Source organism: Colossoma macropomum, unplaced genomic scaffold, assembly GCF_904425465.1.
Source record: "Colossoma macropomum unplaced genomic scaffold, Colossoma_macropomum, whole genome shotgun sequence".
NCBI classification, from domain to species: domain Eukaryota; kingdom Metazoa; phylum Chordata; class Actinopteri; order Characiformes; family Serrasalmidae; genus Colossoma; species Colossoma macropomum.
In genome coordinates this window covers 12,873,115-12,894,087 of record NW_023494785.1, presented here as the reverse complement: position 1 = coordinate 12,894,087, position 20,973 = coordinate 12,873,115, and the positions used below count along the sequence as shown (strand labels likewise).

General features: G+C 39.1%; 1 protein-coding gene across 1 annotated transcript in view; it reads right to left on the bottom strand.

Moving 5' to 3' along the window:
- vopp1 (VOPP1 WW domain binding protein) overlaps positions 1-20,973 on the bottom strand; it is a 43,681-nt gene that overhangs the window by 5,978 nt on the left and 16,730 nt on the right. The window contains exon 3 of the mRNA XM_036582872.1: positions 4,420-4,497. Coding sequence (XP_036438765.1) covers positions 4,420-4,497 — 78 coding nt within the window. The remainder of the gene's footprint in view (positions 1-4,419; positions 4,498-20,973) is intronic.

Sequence of the window (20,973 nt, the reverse complement as noted above, 5' to 3'; positions counted from 1 at the left end):
AGCTCCCATTCACTGGGGGTATAATTAAATCTGAAGCTTTTGCAATAATCCACAATGTGAGTGCTCCTCACATCACAGTCATTTCTTCTTTTTCAGACTTCATTTCGAAGTCATTGTTAAAGAACGTGGCCTTGTTCAAGGTCACCCAGTGACAGCACTCAAGTAATCTGAGTTTAATGGCTCTTGTGAATTAAACATAAGTGCATAAAGAAGAACTGAAGTACTAAAGGAGGACCACACAGCTTAATCATACAGATGGAGCACTCTGATTGACACTATAAATTAGAACAGTCACGCAGCTACATTATATGTCCAAAAGTATCCAGCCACCCCTTCTAATTATTCAATTCAGCTACTTTAAGGTGCACCCACTGCTGACACGGACATCTGCACACGCACAGGTTTTATAATCTCCATAGAAAAGCGCTGCCAATAGAGTAAGATGCTCTGGAGCAGATAAACATGAGCCTAAGGTCACCATTCCCAATGACAAGTGTTGGCTAGCATTGGGCTGTGGAGCAGTGAGACTGTGTTCTCTGGCATGATGGAGCTCCACCTAACACCTTTGGGATGAGTACTACAGCAAGGGTGGGCAGGCAGGGGCAAACTCCTTAATAATATTTTAGGTTTCAGAAGACATTATCAGGTGTCTGCAAACTTCTGGACACATAGTGTACACTGTGTAGTCTAGGCTACTGCATGGGCTATATTTCAGCTCGCAGCAGCAGCCTTAGGAGGGTCATGTAGGCGAGGCTGATACTCATGGCAAGTTAGCATGTATCTTGAGAGCTTCAAAAGCAAAGGATTTTCATTTTGGGAGTTCTCTTTCTTCTCAATTAGTGTTGTGTTTGGTGGCGCTATCACTGCAGCAGCACTTTTTTGGCATAGATGCTATTTTCACATTGTTGGGAACACCTCTGACTGATTTCTCGCCAGTAGGCGTTCTAAATTTTTCTTCTTCCATTAAAAAACAATTTCAACTCATTACTACAGAAAAGCAGTACAATTACTGTTTCTGAATGTTGCCATTGACTTGGCACTGAAGTTTTGGTCCTTGTGATATAACTAGTCTCAGCTAGAACATACAGAAAGAGCAGAATCAAATTCCTGCCACTTTTCTGATTCCTCTCTCACCATTCTGATTCCTGAACAATGGCAGCTGTACTGATACTACCTCCTTTTGTGTGTGTTTAATGTTCAGCAATGGGGCATTCAGAGGAAATAGAAGGAGATGGAAGGAGATGAACAGCTTTGAGTCCACTCACACAGTCCACACAAGCATAATTGAAGAATATTGATCTACAGGGCACTGTGTATGATACAGCAAGTGCTCCACACACTGTATTAATGTACTGATCTGACAATCAAAGCCAAGTAGGTTAAAGAGCCCACATTCTACACTACAAGGTCAAAAGAATGTGGACACCCCTCCTAATTATTGAGCAGTCTCGATAGACAAACACTGGAAGGAGAATGGGTTTTACTGAAGAGCTCAGTGACTTTAAACATGGCGCTGTCATAGGATGCCACCTTTGCCACAAGTCAGTTCATGAAATTTCTGCCCTGCTTGATCTGATTCAACTGTAAGTGCTATTATTGTGAAATGACAACGTCTAGCGGTAGACCACACAAACTCACTAAGTGGGGCATTCGGGTGCTGAAGGGCGTAAAAATCACCTTCTGTTGCATCACTCACTACAAACTGCCTCTGGAAGCAACATCAGCACAAGAACTGTATGCCAGGAGCTTCATGAAATGGGTTTCCATGGCTGAGCAGCTGCCCATAAGCCTGTGATCACATTTTACATTCGTGTGGTTTTATATGCCAAAACAGCTGAAATTCATTTTTACATGACCATTTTTCAACTTCTCTTAAACCTTAAGATTTAAACAGGTTGTTTCTTTTTACTGTACCTTTAAATTGATGTATGTAAATGACCTCTGCCCTGACTGATGCCCGCCAGTACTGTTCCTCACTTAAAGCGGAATTATGCGAGAATTAGTGTTTTTTGCTCTTGGGATCCCCCTACAGTTGCACAGTGTGTTTGGCTTTTACACCATAGTCATAAATACAAATCACACTGTGAGGCCCCCTCATGTACACTTGCATTTGTTGACAAGCTGAAGGATAGAAAATCTGACTCCCTTCTGAGTGCACAGATGCTACAGATTCCACTTGTAATTGCTGTGTTTCTATGTGTAAACAACCAAAATCACAAATGTAATCATAGTGTCTATGATGCGCATGCACCTAGCCTCTGCCATGATGTCCATGGTGGGAATACCGAGCTTCTTCTTATAGCTAGCTGAAGAGCCATAGCTGTTGGTGTGTGATGTGGTGCCATAAAGCGTTACGCAGTTTTTGCGAGAGCTTTTGTGCCCGCTCCTCCAAAGTTACATAGTACTATAGCAGGCATTCCAGGCCCACAGTGGCAATCACAGAGACACCATTCTCTCTATTATAAGTCAGGCTACCATCTAAATGATTTTCAAGCTGTAGTTTTAAGGTAAAATTGTTACATAATGTTGCTTTAAAAAGCAATCCATGCTGAAACTCTCCTTATAGCTTTCGAGTGAATAGGTCAGGCTATACACTGTGGTAGGCTGTAAAGGCTGACATATGCAATGTGTTGATTTTTGCGACATCACTGAAACAATTAATCGAACATGCAGCTTATTTTCTATACACAGTGCCCTCCGCAAATATTGGCACCCCTGGTAAACATGAGCAAAACAGGCTGTAAAAACATTCTTTATTGGTTGCCTTTCATTCAAATTATTAACACAAATCTAACCTTTATTTGAAGTACAATGATTGACAGAAAAAAATTTAAATCTAATCATGAAATAAATATTTTTCTCAAAACTATGTGTGCCACAATTGTTGGCACCCTTTCATTTAATACTTTGTGCAGCCTCACTTTGCAAAGAAAATATCTGGACTGGAGAACAGGTGTCAATCGATCTGAGACCTTCCTCCATTCAGAATCTTTCCAGATCTCTCAGATGGTCCACACTTACAGACTCTCCTCTTCAGGTCATCTCACAGGTTTCCTGTGGGGTTTAAGGTCAGGGGAGTAGGATGGCCGTGGCAAAACCTTGACTCTGTTGTCAGATAACCATTTTTATGTTCATTTTGAGGTTTGTATATTGGATTATTGTTGGGCTGAAAGATCCAACTACGACCCAGTTTATGCTTCCTGTGTGAGGCAGTGAGGTGTTGACTCAATATCTGCCGGTACCTGATGTAGTCCATAATACCATGTATTTGAACAAGTTGTCCAGGGCTTTTGGAAGAAAAACAGCCTCACAACATCACAGATTCGCCAACATACTTCCCTCACCATAAGGGGGATGAGGTATTCTTCTGCATGGCTATCTTTGTATCTACACCAAACCCACCTCTAGTGTTTGCTGCCAAAAAGCTCTATTTCAGTCTCATTTGACCGTGGAACACGCTCCCTCTGAAAGTTTCAGTAATGTGTGCCAAACTGTAGGTGCTTGAGTTGGTTATATATGTGGCATCTGATTGTAGTTTGGGAGACATTCTAACCCCAAGACCTATCTAATGCCTGTAGTTCTCCAGCTGTGATCCTTGGAGATTCTTTTGCCACTTGAATCATCCTCCTCACTGTACTTGGGATCAATATAGACATACATCCTCTTTCTGGCAGATTCTTAACATCTATATGTTGTTTAAGCTTCTTATTATTATCGCCCTGATAGGAAATGGGCATTTTCAACTGTTCAGCTATTTTCTTGTAACCATTTCTTGATTAGCGCAGCTCAACAACCTTTTGTCGCACGCCATTGCAGTCTTATCTGTTCTTTCTCACAGTGGTGGATGACTAAGGGAATGCCTGTGTGTCACCTCATATTTATACCCCAGTGAAACAGGTAAATAATGGGTGACTGTTAATTGTTCCTTATTGCTCAGGTGAACTTTAAAATCTAAAATATAAATGAGAATATCGTTCAGTTAGATTTCACCCATATGAATTTTTAAGGCTACCAACAATTGTGACACACACAGATTTGAGATTTTTTTTTTTCATGATAGGATTTAATTTTTTTCTTTCATTGTTCTTCAAATAAAGGTTAGATTTGTATTAATATTTTGAATGAAAGATCAAAAGGATAAGCAATAAAGAATGTTTTTACAGCCTGGTTTGCTCATGTTTAACAGGGGTGCCAATATTTGTGGAGTGCATTGTATGGACTGGAAAGTGAAATGTACGTTTTTAAACTTTAACATTGTTTGTGTACTACACCAAACTCTTCCATTCCAAAAAAAGTGAGAAAATATTGTTTTTCAATGATAAGGAGCCTTTGGGCTGTTTAGCTGAATTAGATAACGGTATGCTTGTTTGGAACGAACACCTGGAAGGCATGAGAATGGAATGTGAACATAGGTCTTACCAGAAGTACCAGAGCCTCTGGATGGAGAGGGCTCGGACGCAGCAGCGAGTTCCACAGCAGTCCTCATACGAGCGGCATCTGTCCACACAAAAGAGATGGAGTAAACATGAGCACAACACTAACATCCAAAACTTTCTCAACACGTTCCTCTACAGCATAGTCGGTGCAGGAGAAATTAACACAAAGCAGTCAGGAGATATACACCCTTAGAAGTCCCTGTTGCTGGATAAGAAAAGCATGCACTTTGATATCAATTATTTCTCACGTGTAGCTCATTGAAACAAGAAATTCTGTCCAAAGTGAAGGTTTCCCATTTGTGTTTGTACATAAAATAGGAGATATTTTATTATGATTGAATTTGATGAAAAGTGTTGAGCACAGTGTTGCCAGACATCAAAACAAAATGAAAAATGCTATAATAATGTAAATGTTCCAAATGTAAGCACTAATGTGTAACTTATTATGCAGTTAATTGTGTAATTAAGTAATAACTTTTAAATAGGATAACAAAATGACAGTGATAACATTAGACTTCAAAGTGTTTAATATGAACAGTATGATATACAATATGATTACTGAGTATTAGGAGTGGGAATCTCCAGGCACCTCACGATTCGATTTGATTACGATTCAGAGGGCTGCGATGCGATTATGAGATGATTATCGATGCATCTTGATGCATTTTTTTCTATACATGATTTCTATTTTCTTACTGTCTGAGGACTTGGTAGTTTTAAAACAAAGTATTGGTAATGATCCATAATGCATTTACACCCAATATTTTTTATTAATAAAACAAATAGAAGTGATGAGGCAAGTGAACTAGAAGGCTCTCATTCACTGCTCTGGTTTGGGACGCTGCAACCACTCATCTGTGATAAAATGTACTGTTACGGTGAAATAAGATCCAGTGGTAATGGATGACCACGCAGTGCGTTATATATTCTTTAGTGATTTCATAACTTCGGTTTTGGTCTCGTGATGTGGGGGGGAAGACTGCAGGTCATGTAGCAACGAGGTTTCGCCAAGCTAGTAGCGAACGGAAAAGGAAAAGAGAAAGACGAACATCTGGAGGTGAACATTTGGTTTCTTGGTACGTTAAATCTGCAACGAAAGACTGTCAAACACTAAAAAGTTGCAAAGATGAAAGTCTCTTCTCTTTCTAATTATCCCGTTCCACCTTAAATGGTGCCGCTTTTACATTCGCCGCCTCAGTCAGAATTTAAGGTGGAACGGGAAAGTTCAGCAAGAAGCTGGCGAGTGAGAAGAGACTTTAGCCTCGTAAAACAGTGGAACACTGAGACATTTTACAAAAAACTATTCAACTTTTGAGGAAAAGTTTTCTGGCGGAGATGGAAGAAAAGCGGCTATAGCTAAAGCTTAAAGCAGAGTAGAGTAAGTCTGCGCTCTTGTTTATATTATTTAGTCTATACTAGGACATTATCACATACTGAGACATACTGGACATTAAATGTTGTGGCTCCCAAGGTGGTTTGATTTTTGTTGAAAGGACAAAATGGCTCTTCTTAACATTTGTGTTGTGACTCCTGACCTAACCTGGCTTTAATGCAGAGGGAGCCGGTCAGATTTCTCACTCATCCAGTTGTGTTTCTGTTACATGCCATCACAGACTGTCCGGGCGCTGCACTTACCCACTTCCAAGTTCCACCCTTTGCGTTCCGTCAACATTACATTATAAATTAAATATTTAGAAAATCGATTTTTGACATTTGTGAATCGATTCAGAATCGTTCACGTCTGCATCGCGATGCATCTAAGAATCGATTTTTTCCCGCACCCCTACTGAATATGATTGAAAATACATCCACAGCACTGTTATACCAATAGAACTAATAAGAAACAACATAACCATAATAATGACTGCTCCAAATGAGAAATCTTTCTGAAAGGACCAGAAATGTTTGCAGTTTTGTCTAATGATGTACTGGCTTGTTAGAACATAAATTTGAAGACACAGCACACAGTTCAGTTATCCTTCCTGAACCCCGTGGCTATCCAATTAGGACCTGTCGTGAGAGGCCACCGCTCTTTGCTATCCCCTGAGGCACAGAATGACAAAGCACTCTTCCATGGGTATCCATGGCAATGCCCTAAAACTGAGAACGGTCCAGGCAGAGGGTTATGAATATAAGAAGAGAAGCTCTCTGGTACTCAGGTGTGCTTCTTTTGGAACACCAGGGCCTACATTACAAGCATAATCTTCCAGCTACAGGCCTTCTGCAACCCCCAAATGAGAGAACTTTATATTTCTTTGCCTGCTTAATTCCCACTAAATGTAAAATTGTCCAGGTAAGGGAAGCTTCAAACATTGTCAGCACAATGTATTCACATATCCTCTAATTCCTATTATTTTAAGGTAGATACAGTTTCATCTGTTCAAAGTGGAACAGGCGTAGTCAGTGTTGGTCTCTACAGTTACTGCTGTTGTGCTTTAAAAGAGGCACTGAATGGCCATGTGCACAATTAGTCACCAGTCCGACCAGCATTCATACTATATATGACAGATTCAAAACCATTTCTTAGTCAGGGTCATTACCATCTTAACTATCCACAATTCTCCTCTGCATGTTTACAGTGGCCTCAAAAAGTATTTGCACGGCGGATGAGTTTCAGATCATTATCGTCTGAGCAGTTTCTCTGTGGATGTCTGCAGGTTTACATCCAAAATGTCTCTGTACACTTCTGAGTTCATAATCTCATCATCCAGCATCCTTCACACAGGGTCTACCATCAGTTTGATGTTGTGTTAAAAGTGTTTTTCTCTGAAAGAAATCTGTTGTTAAACATTTCATGAATTAACCTAAAAAATCAACAAAAGTTTATCAGTGTTTAAATGGTTCAAGCGTCCAGATATTCTGGGAGGCATGGTATGTTTTTTTTTTGTTTTTTTTTGCACAGGGTGTGATCGAACCACAGTACACTGTGCCATATCAAACATATTTTTCTAAGCAGGCCTGTACAGTGTGATCATTTTGCCCACATTTGCGATTAAAAATATCCTGTGCAAAGATACAATCATCTGTACTGTTCTCAAGAAAAATGAACTCAACTAATCAACTAATCAGAGTGAGTCAGCTTTGGGAAAGCAAAGGTTAGATCTGTGCATCTCTAATGCAAATCCCAGTGCTAACAAAGTCTGTCTTTCTGTGGTGACTGTGCTTCTGGAGCTTTGTGTGTTAAACCAGTCATCTCCAGCCAGCTCCAGGCGAGCTGAAGCAGAGATGGAGGGGCTACAGTTTCCTTGTACGCTGAGCCATCAATTATAAACAGCGAAGCTGCTTGCACTCCAGTGCTACCTGGTTTAAAGGATCTGATGAATGATGCCATGAAGGATAAATAATTCAGTGTTTCTCATTTAGGGCTGTGCCCAGCTGGTTTGTGCATCTGATCAGGAATGATAACAAGGCCACCACTGACTCAGCATGTGCTCCAGCCACGGAAACTACTAGGTTCCTCTGATCATTTAAAGTGTATGGGGACACTTCGCTCCCCCTTTCCAAAGGAGAGGTCTGTCCGAGCGATTGGGGCTTCATTGCCTGGTCAGCACACCAGCGACCCTGATCAAGTGAAAGGCACACAGTTCTTTCCAGGCCAGTAGAGAGGAAAGGGCAGCTGATGGTTACCAAGACAACAGAATAAGGCCCATAGGATTCAAATGCATGTGGACTATTAGAGCCTTAGACAAAGGACACTGGTCCATCTGTTGTGAAATACCGTTTGTGAAATGTGAAAATACAATGCTTATCTTGGCCTAATTATCTGACTATTTCACAGTAAATTATTGCCTGTAGTTGCTAGAAGAGAAACTCAACTGTGGAATCTAGTATGATATCACTTCCCTAAAGATCTGTTTATTTTGAAGAAAACATTTCTGTTATTTATTAGATCCTTAACATGTGCCTACATCACATTATAAATTACCACAGTAAAGTTATAGAATAATCAGAATCAGTTTCAATTCACCAAGCCTACACATTGATCGTGTTAAGTGCACACATATATAACATACTTAAAAAGGCAAGTGAAGTACAGTGCTGTGCAAACGTCAGTCGCCCGTCATCTACTTAATTTCCAGTCAAGTACAAGTTATTCATTTTTCAGGAGATATTTCTGGGAAGATTAGATAAGATAATCCACTTGCACAAGGAAGGAGAATGTTACAAGGAAAATAAGTGAAAAACAACTGTGCAAGACCTGGTAGACCACCAACACTGTCACCACCAGAAAAGTCATATATAAAGCTTTCATCATTAAGAGAGAGGAGAAAATCAAGCTCCACTTTTGCTTCAGATATAAAAAAATCCACAGGTGTTTCTGTTCATCCTTCCGCTGTGAGAAGACAACTCAACACTATGAGTCTGAAACGATGTGTAGCTGTCAAGAAGCTCTTACTAAAAAAAAAGGAAATTGACAAAAAAAGAAAATTTGCAAATCACAATTATAAACTGATCACACTGTAAAAATGGCTTGTGAATTCAACCTAAAAAATACTTCATGTAGTAACAAGCAAATTAACTAGTTTTATTAAACCTAAATAAATACTTTGAATGAATGATTCTTTCAATCAATTAATTTTTTTAATTGAATAAAACTAGTTCAATTGCTTGTTACTACATAAAGTATTTTTTTTACACTGCACTCCAGAGTCCAGACCTCAGCATCACTGAATGTGTTTAGGACTATTTGAATCATGAGAAGCAGAAAATGTAACCAACTTCTAAGACTCAACTTTGGAAAAATATCCTGGCAAATTTATTTGAAAAACTGAAAGCAAGTCTCCTGAAAAAGAATGGAAGCAGTAATAAAAGAAATGGGTGGACACACTAAATACTGAAAAAAATGATATGATATTTAGTTGTTGGAGGTTCTGTGTAATTTTCTGTTCAATGCACTTTCTTGTTTTATCTTGATGCTGAAAAATGAACTTGTACATCATGGGTGCTTTGACTGGAAATAAAATAAATGAAGAGTGGTCTTGACTTATACACCATACTGTTTATAAGACTACAAACAAATTATCCAAGAAATATGACATACCAACAGAGAAAAATATGAAACAAAACAAAAGACAGAAAATAGATATAAAAAGAGATAAATATGTGAAAATATGCGTATGTACAGGTCCTGGGAAGACGTATCATCCAGTGTTATATACTTTTGTACAGTAATACAATGATACATTGTATCACCGACGATGCAATCGCCCTGACCCTGCACACTGCCCTCTCCCACCTGGAAAAGAAGGACACGTATGTGAGAATGCTGTTTGTAGACTACAGTTCAGCATTCAACACAATCGTTCCTTCGAGGCTCGACTGCAAGCTCCGGGATCTGGGTCTGAACAGCACACTGTGCAGCTGGATCCTGAACTTCCTGACGGACCGACGGCAGGTGGTAAGGATGGGAAGTATCACATCCTCCTCTTTGACCCTCAACATCGGAGCCCCCCAGGGTTGTGTGCTCAGCCCGCTCCTGTACTCCCTGTACACCCATGACTGCACTGCTAGACACAGCTCCAACGTCATCATAAAGTTTGCTGACGACACAACAGTTGTGGGCCTGATCTCCAACAACGATGAATCGGCCTACAGAGAGGAGGTTAAAATCCTGGAAAACTGGTGCCAGGAGAATAACCTCTCTCTAAACGTCAGTAAGACCAAGGAGCTGATCGTGGACTTCAGGAAGCAGGAGACAGTACACCCATCGATTTCCATCAATGGGACTGCGGTAGAGAGGGTCAGCAGCTTTAAGTTTCTCGGTGTTCACATCAGCGAGGACCTGACATGGGCAGTGCACACCTCACAGGTGGTGAAGAAGGCCCACCAGTGCCTCTACTTCCTCAGAAGGCTGAGGAGGTTTGGCCTGAACCCCAGCATCCTTAAGACCTTCTACACCTGCACTGTGGAAAGCATCCTGACGGGCAGCATCACCACCTGGTACGGGAACTGTACTGTTCGTGAGAGGAAATCTCTGCAGAGGGTGGTGCGGACAGCACAGTCCATCACCGGGGTTCAGCTCCCTAACCTATTGGATTTATACACCAGTCGCTGCCTGAGGAAATCCAGAAGGATTATGAAGGACCCCTCCCATCCTAGTCACTGTCTGTTCTCTCAGCTGCCGAGTGGTAGGAGGCTCAGAAGCTTAAAAGCCAGAACCAGTCGGCTCAAAGACAGCTTCTTCCCCCATGCAACCAGGCTATTGAACAGCCAGTAATCACTGCTCTGCCCAGCCCAACCCTTCCCATTACACGTACGTGCACCCACTGTACTCCCGCACTTTACTTGCATAGCTGGACTTTGAATACCTATCCAAAGACAATACTCTCCCCCTGCGCTTCCACTTAACTTCCTGTACCTTGCACTTTACTAAATACTCTGCCACCTACTGTACCATCTTCTACCTCCACACCTAGTGTGATTATTTGCACATCTACATAGCATTGTAATATCCATTACTATATATAGTATATAGTTGATTACACTCACTCTACATTCCCAGTGCAATATTATATGTCTCGGTGCAATATTATTATTTTTAAGTTATTGTGTAAGATTATATGTATATATTTTAGTTAAATTGGTTTTATCTATTCTTCTATCCTATCTATAGTTTTGTTTATCTATGTGTAAATACTGTTCTCTGCATAATTTGTGGAACTCGCACTCAAGTTTTTCACTCACCTGTGTCCCTGTACTCTTGTGATGTGACAATAAATCTGATTTGATTTGATTTGATTATGCTAGAGATACATTTTTTTGCAGGGTGGAATTATAGGACATAGTAAATGGGGCTACATGATTCAGCCTACAAGGTGTCCACTCCGTTTAAGTCCACAGCTCTGGGGAAAAACTCTTAATATGTCTAGTGAACACAGACTTTGACTTCTGGCAGTATTTCATAGATAGTAAAGTAAGTGTTCAGAGAGCACCTGCAGTACTATGTGTGCAAAGTATATAAAATTCAAAAACGTTTAATTGAAGGAAATTAGAATATAACTTATACACATCTGTCAACAAACACAAACTGCCCAGATAGCTGATCAGATTAGTGGTGGAGCTGCAGGCATAGTTAGCCTGTTGTAATTCTTTTGGTATTCTGAAGTGGCTGCGACACACTGGCCTTGTCAAGGCCTCTCAGTATAAATGCTGGAGACAGGTCACCTGGTCTGTGACAGCCAGACCAGTGAGCGTCCAGCCTTGGCGAAAGGGTCAAGCAGTGGCCACAGGTCAGACAGACAGACACCCTTCATGTCCACATTCAGCTCACAGTGCAGAGACTTTCTATTCATGAATCAGCTATGCATGATCAACCTGACAGACTGCATAATGCTTTTAAATAATCCACTATGTTTTGGCTGCAAAGGCTTAGACTGCGAAACACTTCGGCTTTCTCTTTTTGACACGTATTGGACTAAAGTGCTCCAGTAATGGTGATCTATCATAGCTCAGGTGCCCAATGATACATCTATTATTTATTGCCCATTATTTCCTGAAGTGATGATCAGAAACAGTACAAATGTTATTTGGGACAACAAAATTTAAAAACAAAATTAACAATAAATATATGTATTTTTATTTAAGATAAATATGACACAATACCACTTTTTCTTTTCCTATAGACATTGAAACAATGAGTGTCAATCGATACAGATACCGATCCAATATTTCTTCTGAAATAAGTACTAAGCTTTAAGTTTTGAAATTGTAACAGAGGGGCCAAGAAAGCCTTAGTCATATCCATATCATTTCCATATCAGTGCATCCCTACTTCAGATGAAATTTTCTTTGTTTGGCAGCTAGTATACCAGTGTGACTCTCACTCACAAGGCAACTCGCTGCTGTGTGTGTTATGAATTTTGCATGTTTTAAGATGACGGATCTGTGCGCAGCCTGCTATATGCATGCAAAAAGAAAAAAGACATAAAAATGAACAAATTTCTATAGGTACGTAGGTAGGTAGGTGGGTGGATGGATGGATGGATGGATGGATGGATGGATGGATAGATAGATCATTCTATCCATCACACTTTATTTGGATTAAATTATGACATAACATTAATTTGAATTAGTCTGAATGAGGTCTTTCATTTAGATATAAATGGTTAACACCAAGGTTTACACTAACACTTTGTGCATTTGTCTTGCTGTACACTGTGCTCCTGTCACATCCTACAGATTATAGTGCACATCTACTACTACTTGATTGTGACACAGCATGGCTGCTTATAAAGAAAGTGAGAGACAGTACAGCTGGTTAGAATGAAGCTTAGCACTGGAGCCCCATCTCTCTTCACCCACACATGACAAAACAACCAAGCTTTAAAACGTGATCAGCCAGCTACAGTGGACTGATCACAGCCCTAAAGAACACACATCACCTTTCCTAAAACTCCTCCCCTCCTCCTCCTCCTCCTCCTCCTCTGGGCACTGAAACATTACTGCAGTCTCCTGCAGAGGCCTAAACATGCTGTGATAAAGGTGTGAAAATACATCAGTGCATCATGCTGGTGATTCAGCTGCATCAATTTTGGAATATCAGAATCGATTCCATTATAATGATATTCAGTAAAATATATGCTCATTTTTATTGCCGAAACAAAACTCCCATGCAATTTCCAAATGTAAAAATGAAAAAGCTCCTGTCTTCCAGGGATTGTTCAGTGTTGTTTTAGAATTTTGAATCATACCAAAATTAGCAAACTGAATCATGCTGAAATTTCAGATGCACTGAACTGTTTCTAAAGAATCATACTATGCAAGGCACACTCAAATCCATGTTAAACATATGTTTGCTATTGTTTATATGGTGAAAAGAGAGACTCCATGAAGGGATGAGACCAGAAAAACAGAACACGGATCTGCTGCCCTCATATTCTCTGCTATGTAGTGATTTCATATTTAATTAATGAACATTTCATAATTCTGTATTCAGTATAGTGACAGCATTGAGCGGACAAGCACAAGCTCAAGGATGAAACGAGGATTAAGCAACAGCAAGTCATTGCCGCTTGGGTTAGCTCTTCAGCTCAACAAAACGAAAGGGAAGCAATATCAAAGGCCATTCTGCAAAGGAGCTTTACCTCAATGGCAGCTCGCTAATGACTGTGACACAGTAATCAAAGTGGAACGCGAAGGGAGAAAATCACGGGAAAGAAAATTTAATTTCAATGCAGATATAAGCAACAGAAGAAAAAGCTATTTATTTTCCCCCAGACAAGTGCAGAACACAGGTCTTTATGTGTGAAAACTGTTATCTTTCAGAAGAAGCTGCTGCAGACAGACTGCAGTGGTCACACTTTGTGAAGGTGACAACCATATCTTTTCAATCTCACAGCAAAGTCTCTCTGCAGAACTGTTTCACATTTGGAAAAAAAATAGAGAGGTCTCAGGGAAAAAATGAGTTCCATTAGTAATACTTGACAATATTAGCATACTTAATGGGCCATATAAGAGGGAAAGCTTGGGGGGTCATTATTATTGCCATTAGGAGAGCAAACAGCATGCAGGAACTGGAGGGCCACTTTATACAAGTGGAACTCCGTCATAGCAACAAAACCCAAAATAGGCTTCATCACAATGCAGTAAGTGGAACTGCCCCACTCCCTAAAGAATCAGGCAACACTCAGCTGTATATGACTTTCTTAAAATCCCCTTAACTGTATGTTCACATTAAGACATCACAAATCGCTAATACTGGCTCAAGTTTGTCTCTTGTGGGCGTGTTCGAGGCCACTTCTGTTGTCAAGCATGGGTGTGTACACTGTTCAGCTATATACTATATACACATACAATACTGTGGAAAAAATTATAAGCATCTGAGGAAATGCAGTATGCACTTATTTGCCCAGTAAAACACGAATATTAGAATGAATTCAAATAAAATTTAGTAGTATATCTTATATATAAGTAGTGATATCACATAAGTCAATGTGTTAGTTTAACCATTTCCAAATCTCTCTTTTTTTGTCAGCCCAGTATTATTTGTAGTGATCATCCAACATCTGGTTTGGCTAATCAGTGTTTCATTATGTTAAATGAGGTGTGCTAGTGAAGGAATTTAATAAATTCAGGTGATGGCTGGGAGGGATAGGAGAAAATATCAATTTCTTTATTGCAAACAAAAAGTTCTTGTTATGCTTTACTGTATTTATGTTCATTTGCATGTTTAAAAAGATATAAAGATATATGATGTTTTTACATGCACCTACCGTCAAGATAACTGGTTTTAAATAATGTGCTTAAGTGCCTAAAACCTTTGCACAGTACTGTGATTATATCACAGCTCTGATTAAAATATGCACTGTGGTTAAAAGTTTCACTTCCATTTTTTTTTGCAAGATATTACAGGGAATAGGAACAAAATGATCCTATTCCCACTGAGTTGAGGCTGGGGACCTAAGATACCAGTGTCCATGATTGGTCAGAGGATTTAGTTGGATGCAGTCATTTAGAATGTCACCTCTCCATGTCATAATTTGCATAAGTTGTAAGGTATATGTTAAATAATGTTGTATAGTGTTAGCTGGGGCAGACTGCCTACACCTGTCTACTCCTGACATTTAAATCCATTATGCATCTGGGTAATATTGTGTGCATCCTGGAAAGATTATGTCTCTGTAGTAAGCATTCAATGGGAGAAGAAAAATGACATTTAAATAAATGTAAATATTTACCATGTGTGCAGTACACACCGACGTGCAGTGCAGTGTCTGAAAGCTTTGGCTGACCTACAATAGGCACTTTGCCTTGATCAGAGAGTGGACTGATCATCACAGTTACAGAAGTCAGGTCCTATCAATACACCATGAAACCTGGGCAATGTTTTTTTTAATCAACGCTTATTTTCTGACTGGTGTGGAAAAACAGGGAGAGCGTGTGAGCACATCAGTAGAAATATCCCAAATAGATCCCAGCCCAGCAGAATAGCTGCAGAGACAGTCTTCTCACTAAAGCTTAATTGCAATTAATTGCATTTGTATTATTATTTCAAATTTGAGCCTGAAGAAAGATTTTACCATTTTAAAAGCAGTGTAATTTGTTAGTTATACAAGCAGATGAAATAAGCATCCAAATCTATTAATTACTTTCAATAATTTAATACATTTATTTTTATGACATGAACTTAGGGTTCACGTGAACATGAAAATCAGACTTCCATAGATGGACACTTTCCAATTTACATCAAGTCAATAGTGGCAGCATGTTCCAAACACTGAATGTATATATTATATATATCATAAATACAGTCAATGGTTCTAGCTCCTCCACAATTGTAGCCTTATACTGCTACATTATAGGTTGCTTTGAGGGGAGCTGGAGCTTTCCACTTTGCTGTTGCTTTTGTTATATTGCTGCTTGTTGATTTGTCCATAGATCTGTCCAGTGCTAATGTTTCTGACATATGTAAGTGATAAAAAAATCACCCTAGCAATAGCTGGAAATAATGTTAGTTTTACCAGAAGACATAGAACTTAACACTTAAATTCTTTGTTCGAATGAGAAGACTACAGTCACAGGTTCAGTCATTGAAACATACAGCGTGTGAGCAGCTGGGTTTCAGGGTGGGACTAAGGATGGTTTGAAGGGCCAAACTACACAAATGTTAAATAAACTTGTAGTGTTAATAATTTGTGTTATGAACACGTTAACTTTGACAGCATTCGTTTACATATATCTGTCACTCTTCCTGGTTCTCAGTCGGACTCTCACCTCACTACGAACTCCAACTCTCAAGATCCCTCAGTATGTCATGTGACTCTGTCCACCAGTCACCAGCCAACTAGCACATCCAAGTCACCTGAGTACTGATTGCCATCACCTGTAGAACTGTGTATTTAAGCCTGTCTGTTTCACTGTTACTTTGCAAACAGTATTGCTCCTGTTCGGTCAGTGCGTGCCGAGCTGTTTTCTTGTTTACCACTTATCCTGTGTTTGACCTTGCTTTGTTTCTCTTCCCTTGTCTTTTGGATTATCCCCACCTGGCTTTGTTTACATGTTAGTTAGATCTGCTGGTTTTGACCCTCAGTTGTTCAAGACTATGATTTCACCTGCTCCCATGTATTATGTTTTTCTCTACTGGATTTTGATCTGGTCTGGTGTTAAACCTTTTTTCAAATAAACTTCCCGGTTTATTTTATATGCACGAGTGTCTAATTCGTTGACCCAACGTTACAGTATCTGCTACATATGTAAATATATTTCAAAACAGCCATATTTTTAAAAATATATGTGAAAATATCTCCAGCATATTTAAGGTAACTAGTTACCAGTGGTTAAAGCATTGATATGACTTAAATTATAAAGTAGAAATCCTTTATGTGCAACAACATGCATGCATCAAAACAATAGTCTGACTTTTTTGAGGCAGACTTACCAAAGCCACCAGTGCCTTATATATAGAGTTCATTTTAACTTTGAACATAGACCATTGATCATAAATTATACATAATCATACAATTAAATTATTGTAAAGGTATATATTTTTCCATGACAATGATAGTCTGACATGCAAGTCAGAATATTCTGCTACTTGTATTAAACTCAGCTTAAGGTTAAGTGAAGACAGCTTTGACTAAAGGCACTTTTCAGAGCAGCTGGTGGAAAGTCTTGCTCTGCAGCATCCTTTCTCTGAAAGAGACGACTGACTTTGAATAAGTGTCAAGATGTCAAGACAGTGCGATCCTGTGGAGAGTGATGGAAGAATACCTTCACTCGACTGTGGACTGCCATCAAATGAAAACACCAGACAGGCTATAGAATTTTACATGTGCTCATATAAAGTTATATAAATAATGTCTTGTTAGATTTATATCTATAGTCTTCTCATATGGACATAAATCTAATGGTCTGATTAATTTTAGTCAGCTATATAACAATTAACCAAATCCCCATCACAGCAACAACAGAAGTTTTAGATACACCAGCCTGGCCCAAATGGAGTTTTAATCCAATAGATTTTTTACTCTCCAGTCTCATGCACAAATTATACTCTAGTAAATTACATTTTATTATTTATTATGTGTTCACAGAATCCATTGTTTATGAAATGCAAATAAATCTACATATGCTTGAAACACAAAACACCCACAAGTAAAAGTTGCTGCAACACATGAAACCCATCAGCTGAAGAATAATCTATGTAATTTAGTCACTTTTCCCAATAACAATGATTATAGCTTAAGGACTAGGAAGGCCACAGAGACAATCCATTAAGAAAATGAAAGAACGATCACCAGAGATGATTATTTAGCCTTTACTGCAGAGCAAATCATCAGATTCTCTGTTGGCTGCTTGGTTTGCAACAGCCAAGATGTCACTTGTGTTAGCGTGAGGCATATGCTGCTCTCTCCTGCATTTGCTCCCTGGAGTGGTGTGACAGTGAACGAGATGGATATTCTGTTATTTCAGCCCTCTAACTATCTCACTTAACTCGGAGTGAAATAAGATTGTACTCTTGCTGTTAGGGACATGTTAAACACTGCCACAAAGGCTAATGAAAAAGCTGGAAGAACTTAATAATGTTCACATCAACAGATCTGAATGTCAGTGTTGTATTTTGAGTTAAAAGACTCCTTTTTGTAAAATGCTGAACCTTTTAAGGAGCCCAAAGTCTTAATGCCTTCCTGCATAAGTGCCACCAAGGCAATTTTCTGGAGGATCTCTGCTTCCACTGAGGAGACTGAAGTGGATAATTACCCATTGATAATAACCTTTCCAGAGAACGTCTCTAAATGAGGAGTCCAATTGCCACACTTTCGAAAACAATAGCTGTCTTTTTGTTTAAAGAGCAGCGCAACATGCTTCGAAAATCCGATATTTACGGTAAGTCTTGGCTCAGTCAGGTGTGATGGATCTCTGCCTGAAGAACCACACTCCTACAGCTGAGCTTGGGACTTCGTCCAGAAAACACCCACTACTTGCTTCTTTCTGAACTGCAGTGAAAAGATCAGTGAAAGAATCCATAATAGATATGAGCACTTATAACACTGATGCTCTTTAGTATTTTATGTTTGGCTTAAAAAAAGACTTTTCAAGGACATTTCCAGCAGAGTTTTAATGGAAAAAGAAAAGAATGAATAAATGTCTTTGGCAGTATCGCTTCAAACCCATACTATACAGTCATTTTAAGGTCTAGAATCTCACATCACTTGACTTTCTTCCATCACTTTCTATGAGAGTTCTATACGCCTCATATATCCATCGAAAGGTGACAAAGACCTGCAGTCTATTGTGTAAATAGTATGTAAATTGAGTAATGTAAATTGAGTGTAAATCTTGAAGGCAAGCTTAATTTATTTCTGCCCAAAAACATAAAAATGCATAGAAATAGATGTTTTCTGACCAAACACAGAGCACATCTCATAGACCTAAAGGTGAGAGCTCATAGTGAAGGAGGGGTAGGAGAAAGACTCCCACACTAGCGCATTCCTCTCTTCAATGCAGGAACAGACTCAGTGGAGCAGATCAAGTGCCTAGAATGGCACTTCATTTCCTCAGCTTCTAATAACTCATGCAGGGACAGGCTTGCTTCACCTCAAGGACAGCCTGCCTGATAAGGCAAAGGTCAGTGTTCTCTCAGTGATGTCAGTAGTGCAGTTTTGCACGGCACCAAGAGGGTGACTTAACTGAACAAGAAATCTTCCCTGAATAAGTAGTATAAATATATGCGTGTGTGTATATATATATATATATATATATATATATATATATATATATATAGTAGTACTATATGCCTCATAGGCAGAGGGGCATATAACTATCTTTACATAGTGTCTCGTAGTGCTCGTAGATATTTCTTCTATCACCTACAGTATGTTACTTGCAAGGTGCTTCAGACAGTTAAAAAACAAAAAACTAAATAAACTGCAAATTTCTTTTCTGCAAATCTCATTTCTGTCTGATTAGCATTTACAACACTGTGCAAGAGGTAAGATTTTCTTTTCCCATACAGCACCAGTACTCAGGAAGCATGGGTTCGTTATCTTTATTAATATCTGCAAAATATATTTGGTACAGTGATATTGTTATACACCATTATACACTGTGCAAAATCATATATATTTAATTTCTAGTCACAATGGCCAATAAGTACAAGTTATTCATTTTTTTTAGAAGATATTTCTGAGTTTTCAAAACTGGAGTTCAAATATTAAACAGTACTTAAAGCTTTCATCCTTGAGAGGGAGAAAAAAATCAAACTCCACTCTCAGATCTGAAAAAATCCACAGGTAGTTCTGTCAATCCTTCCACTGTGAGAGGACAACTCAACACTATGAGTCTGAGAGGATGTGTAGCTATCAAGAAGCTGTTAATGAGAAAAGAAAATAGCCAAAAATGAAGAACATTTGCAAATTAAAGAAGCTGTGGTGTTCTCAAAACAATGGGCTGGCCATCCCAGAGCTCATCAGTAAATGTGTTTGGGATGACTTGGATCATGAGCAACAGAAAATGCAACCAACTTCTAAGACTGAACTTCGGAAAAAATCTTCCTGCAGATTTCTTTGAAAAAATTAATGCAAGTCTCCCAAAGAGAATGGAAGCTATAATGAAGACAAAGGTTGGACAGACTTAAATACTAAAAAGTACGTTGTTTAATTGTTGAGTCTTCTGTTAATTCTTTTAAACAATGTTTAGTTTCCCTGTGAAACACTTACAAATACAACATTTTGTAAATGCAGCGTGTTTGCTCTAGCAATGTGGCTGCTGCACCTACATTTTTCAGTGCAGCCTCCCGGTGTTGTGACAAATTGTACTACTTTGTCGAAGCGCCCTACCATAGCGCATATTTATAGACAGCTTCATACCTCTTAGTAGGATTTTTTTGTGACACTAAAAAATGAATAATTTTCAATGAAATAATCATTTTGACTGTAAATTAAATAAATGAACAGCACAGTACTGTATGCATACATAATCATATTCTTATTCTTTGTCAACTAAGCACTAAAATAACCATGCCTGGCCTCAATTGTGATATGATATACTGCAACACATAGTTTAGTGGCATGACATCTATTGACCTCAAAAATGAGTAAGGTCAAAAAATGTATGTTAATATATACTGCTGAATGTCTTATATTGCTTAGTTTTTCCCAGACCACCTTTGCTGCATGGTGTGATGTGCCAGGAGGCTTCTACTGTGCAGCATACATCACTCCATTAATGCATAGCAAAAAGTGATGAGCCGAGGTTTTTCAGAAGACACACCCAGGGGGTTGATAAATAGAGCTGTAAATTGGTGCTGTAACTCGAACCCTTTGGCAATGATTCTACACACGCACCTGTCCATGAGAGTCACATCAGTAATCCCTTTCATCTCACCACTACTGTGCTGTGTCTATATCAGATTTAAATACAGGCATGAAGAACTGAACAGTAGAATGATTTATGGTCTGGTACCAGACATGGCCGGGGTCACCTCTAATCATCTCAGAGAGGTTTTGAGGAGAGTTTTTTTGTCCCATAATGCTAATGTTTAGTCTTTCAGAGGAGGAGGGCTAGAAATGGACTGTGAGAGAGAGATGGGCAGAGTGTT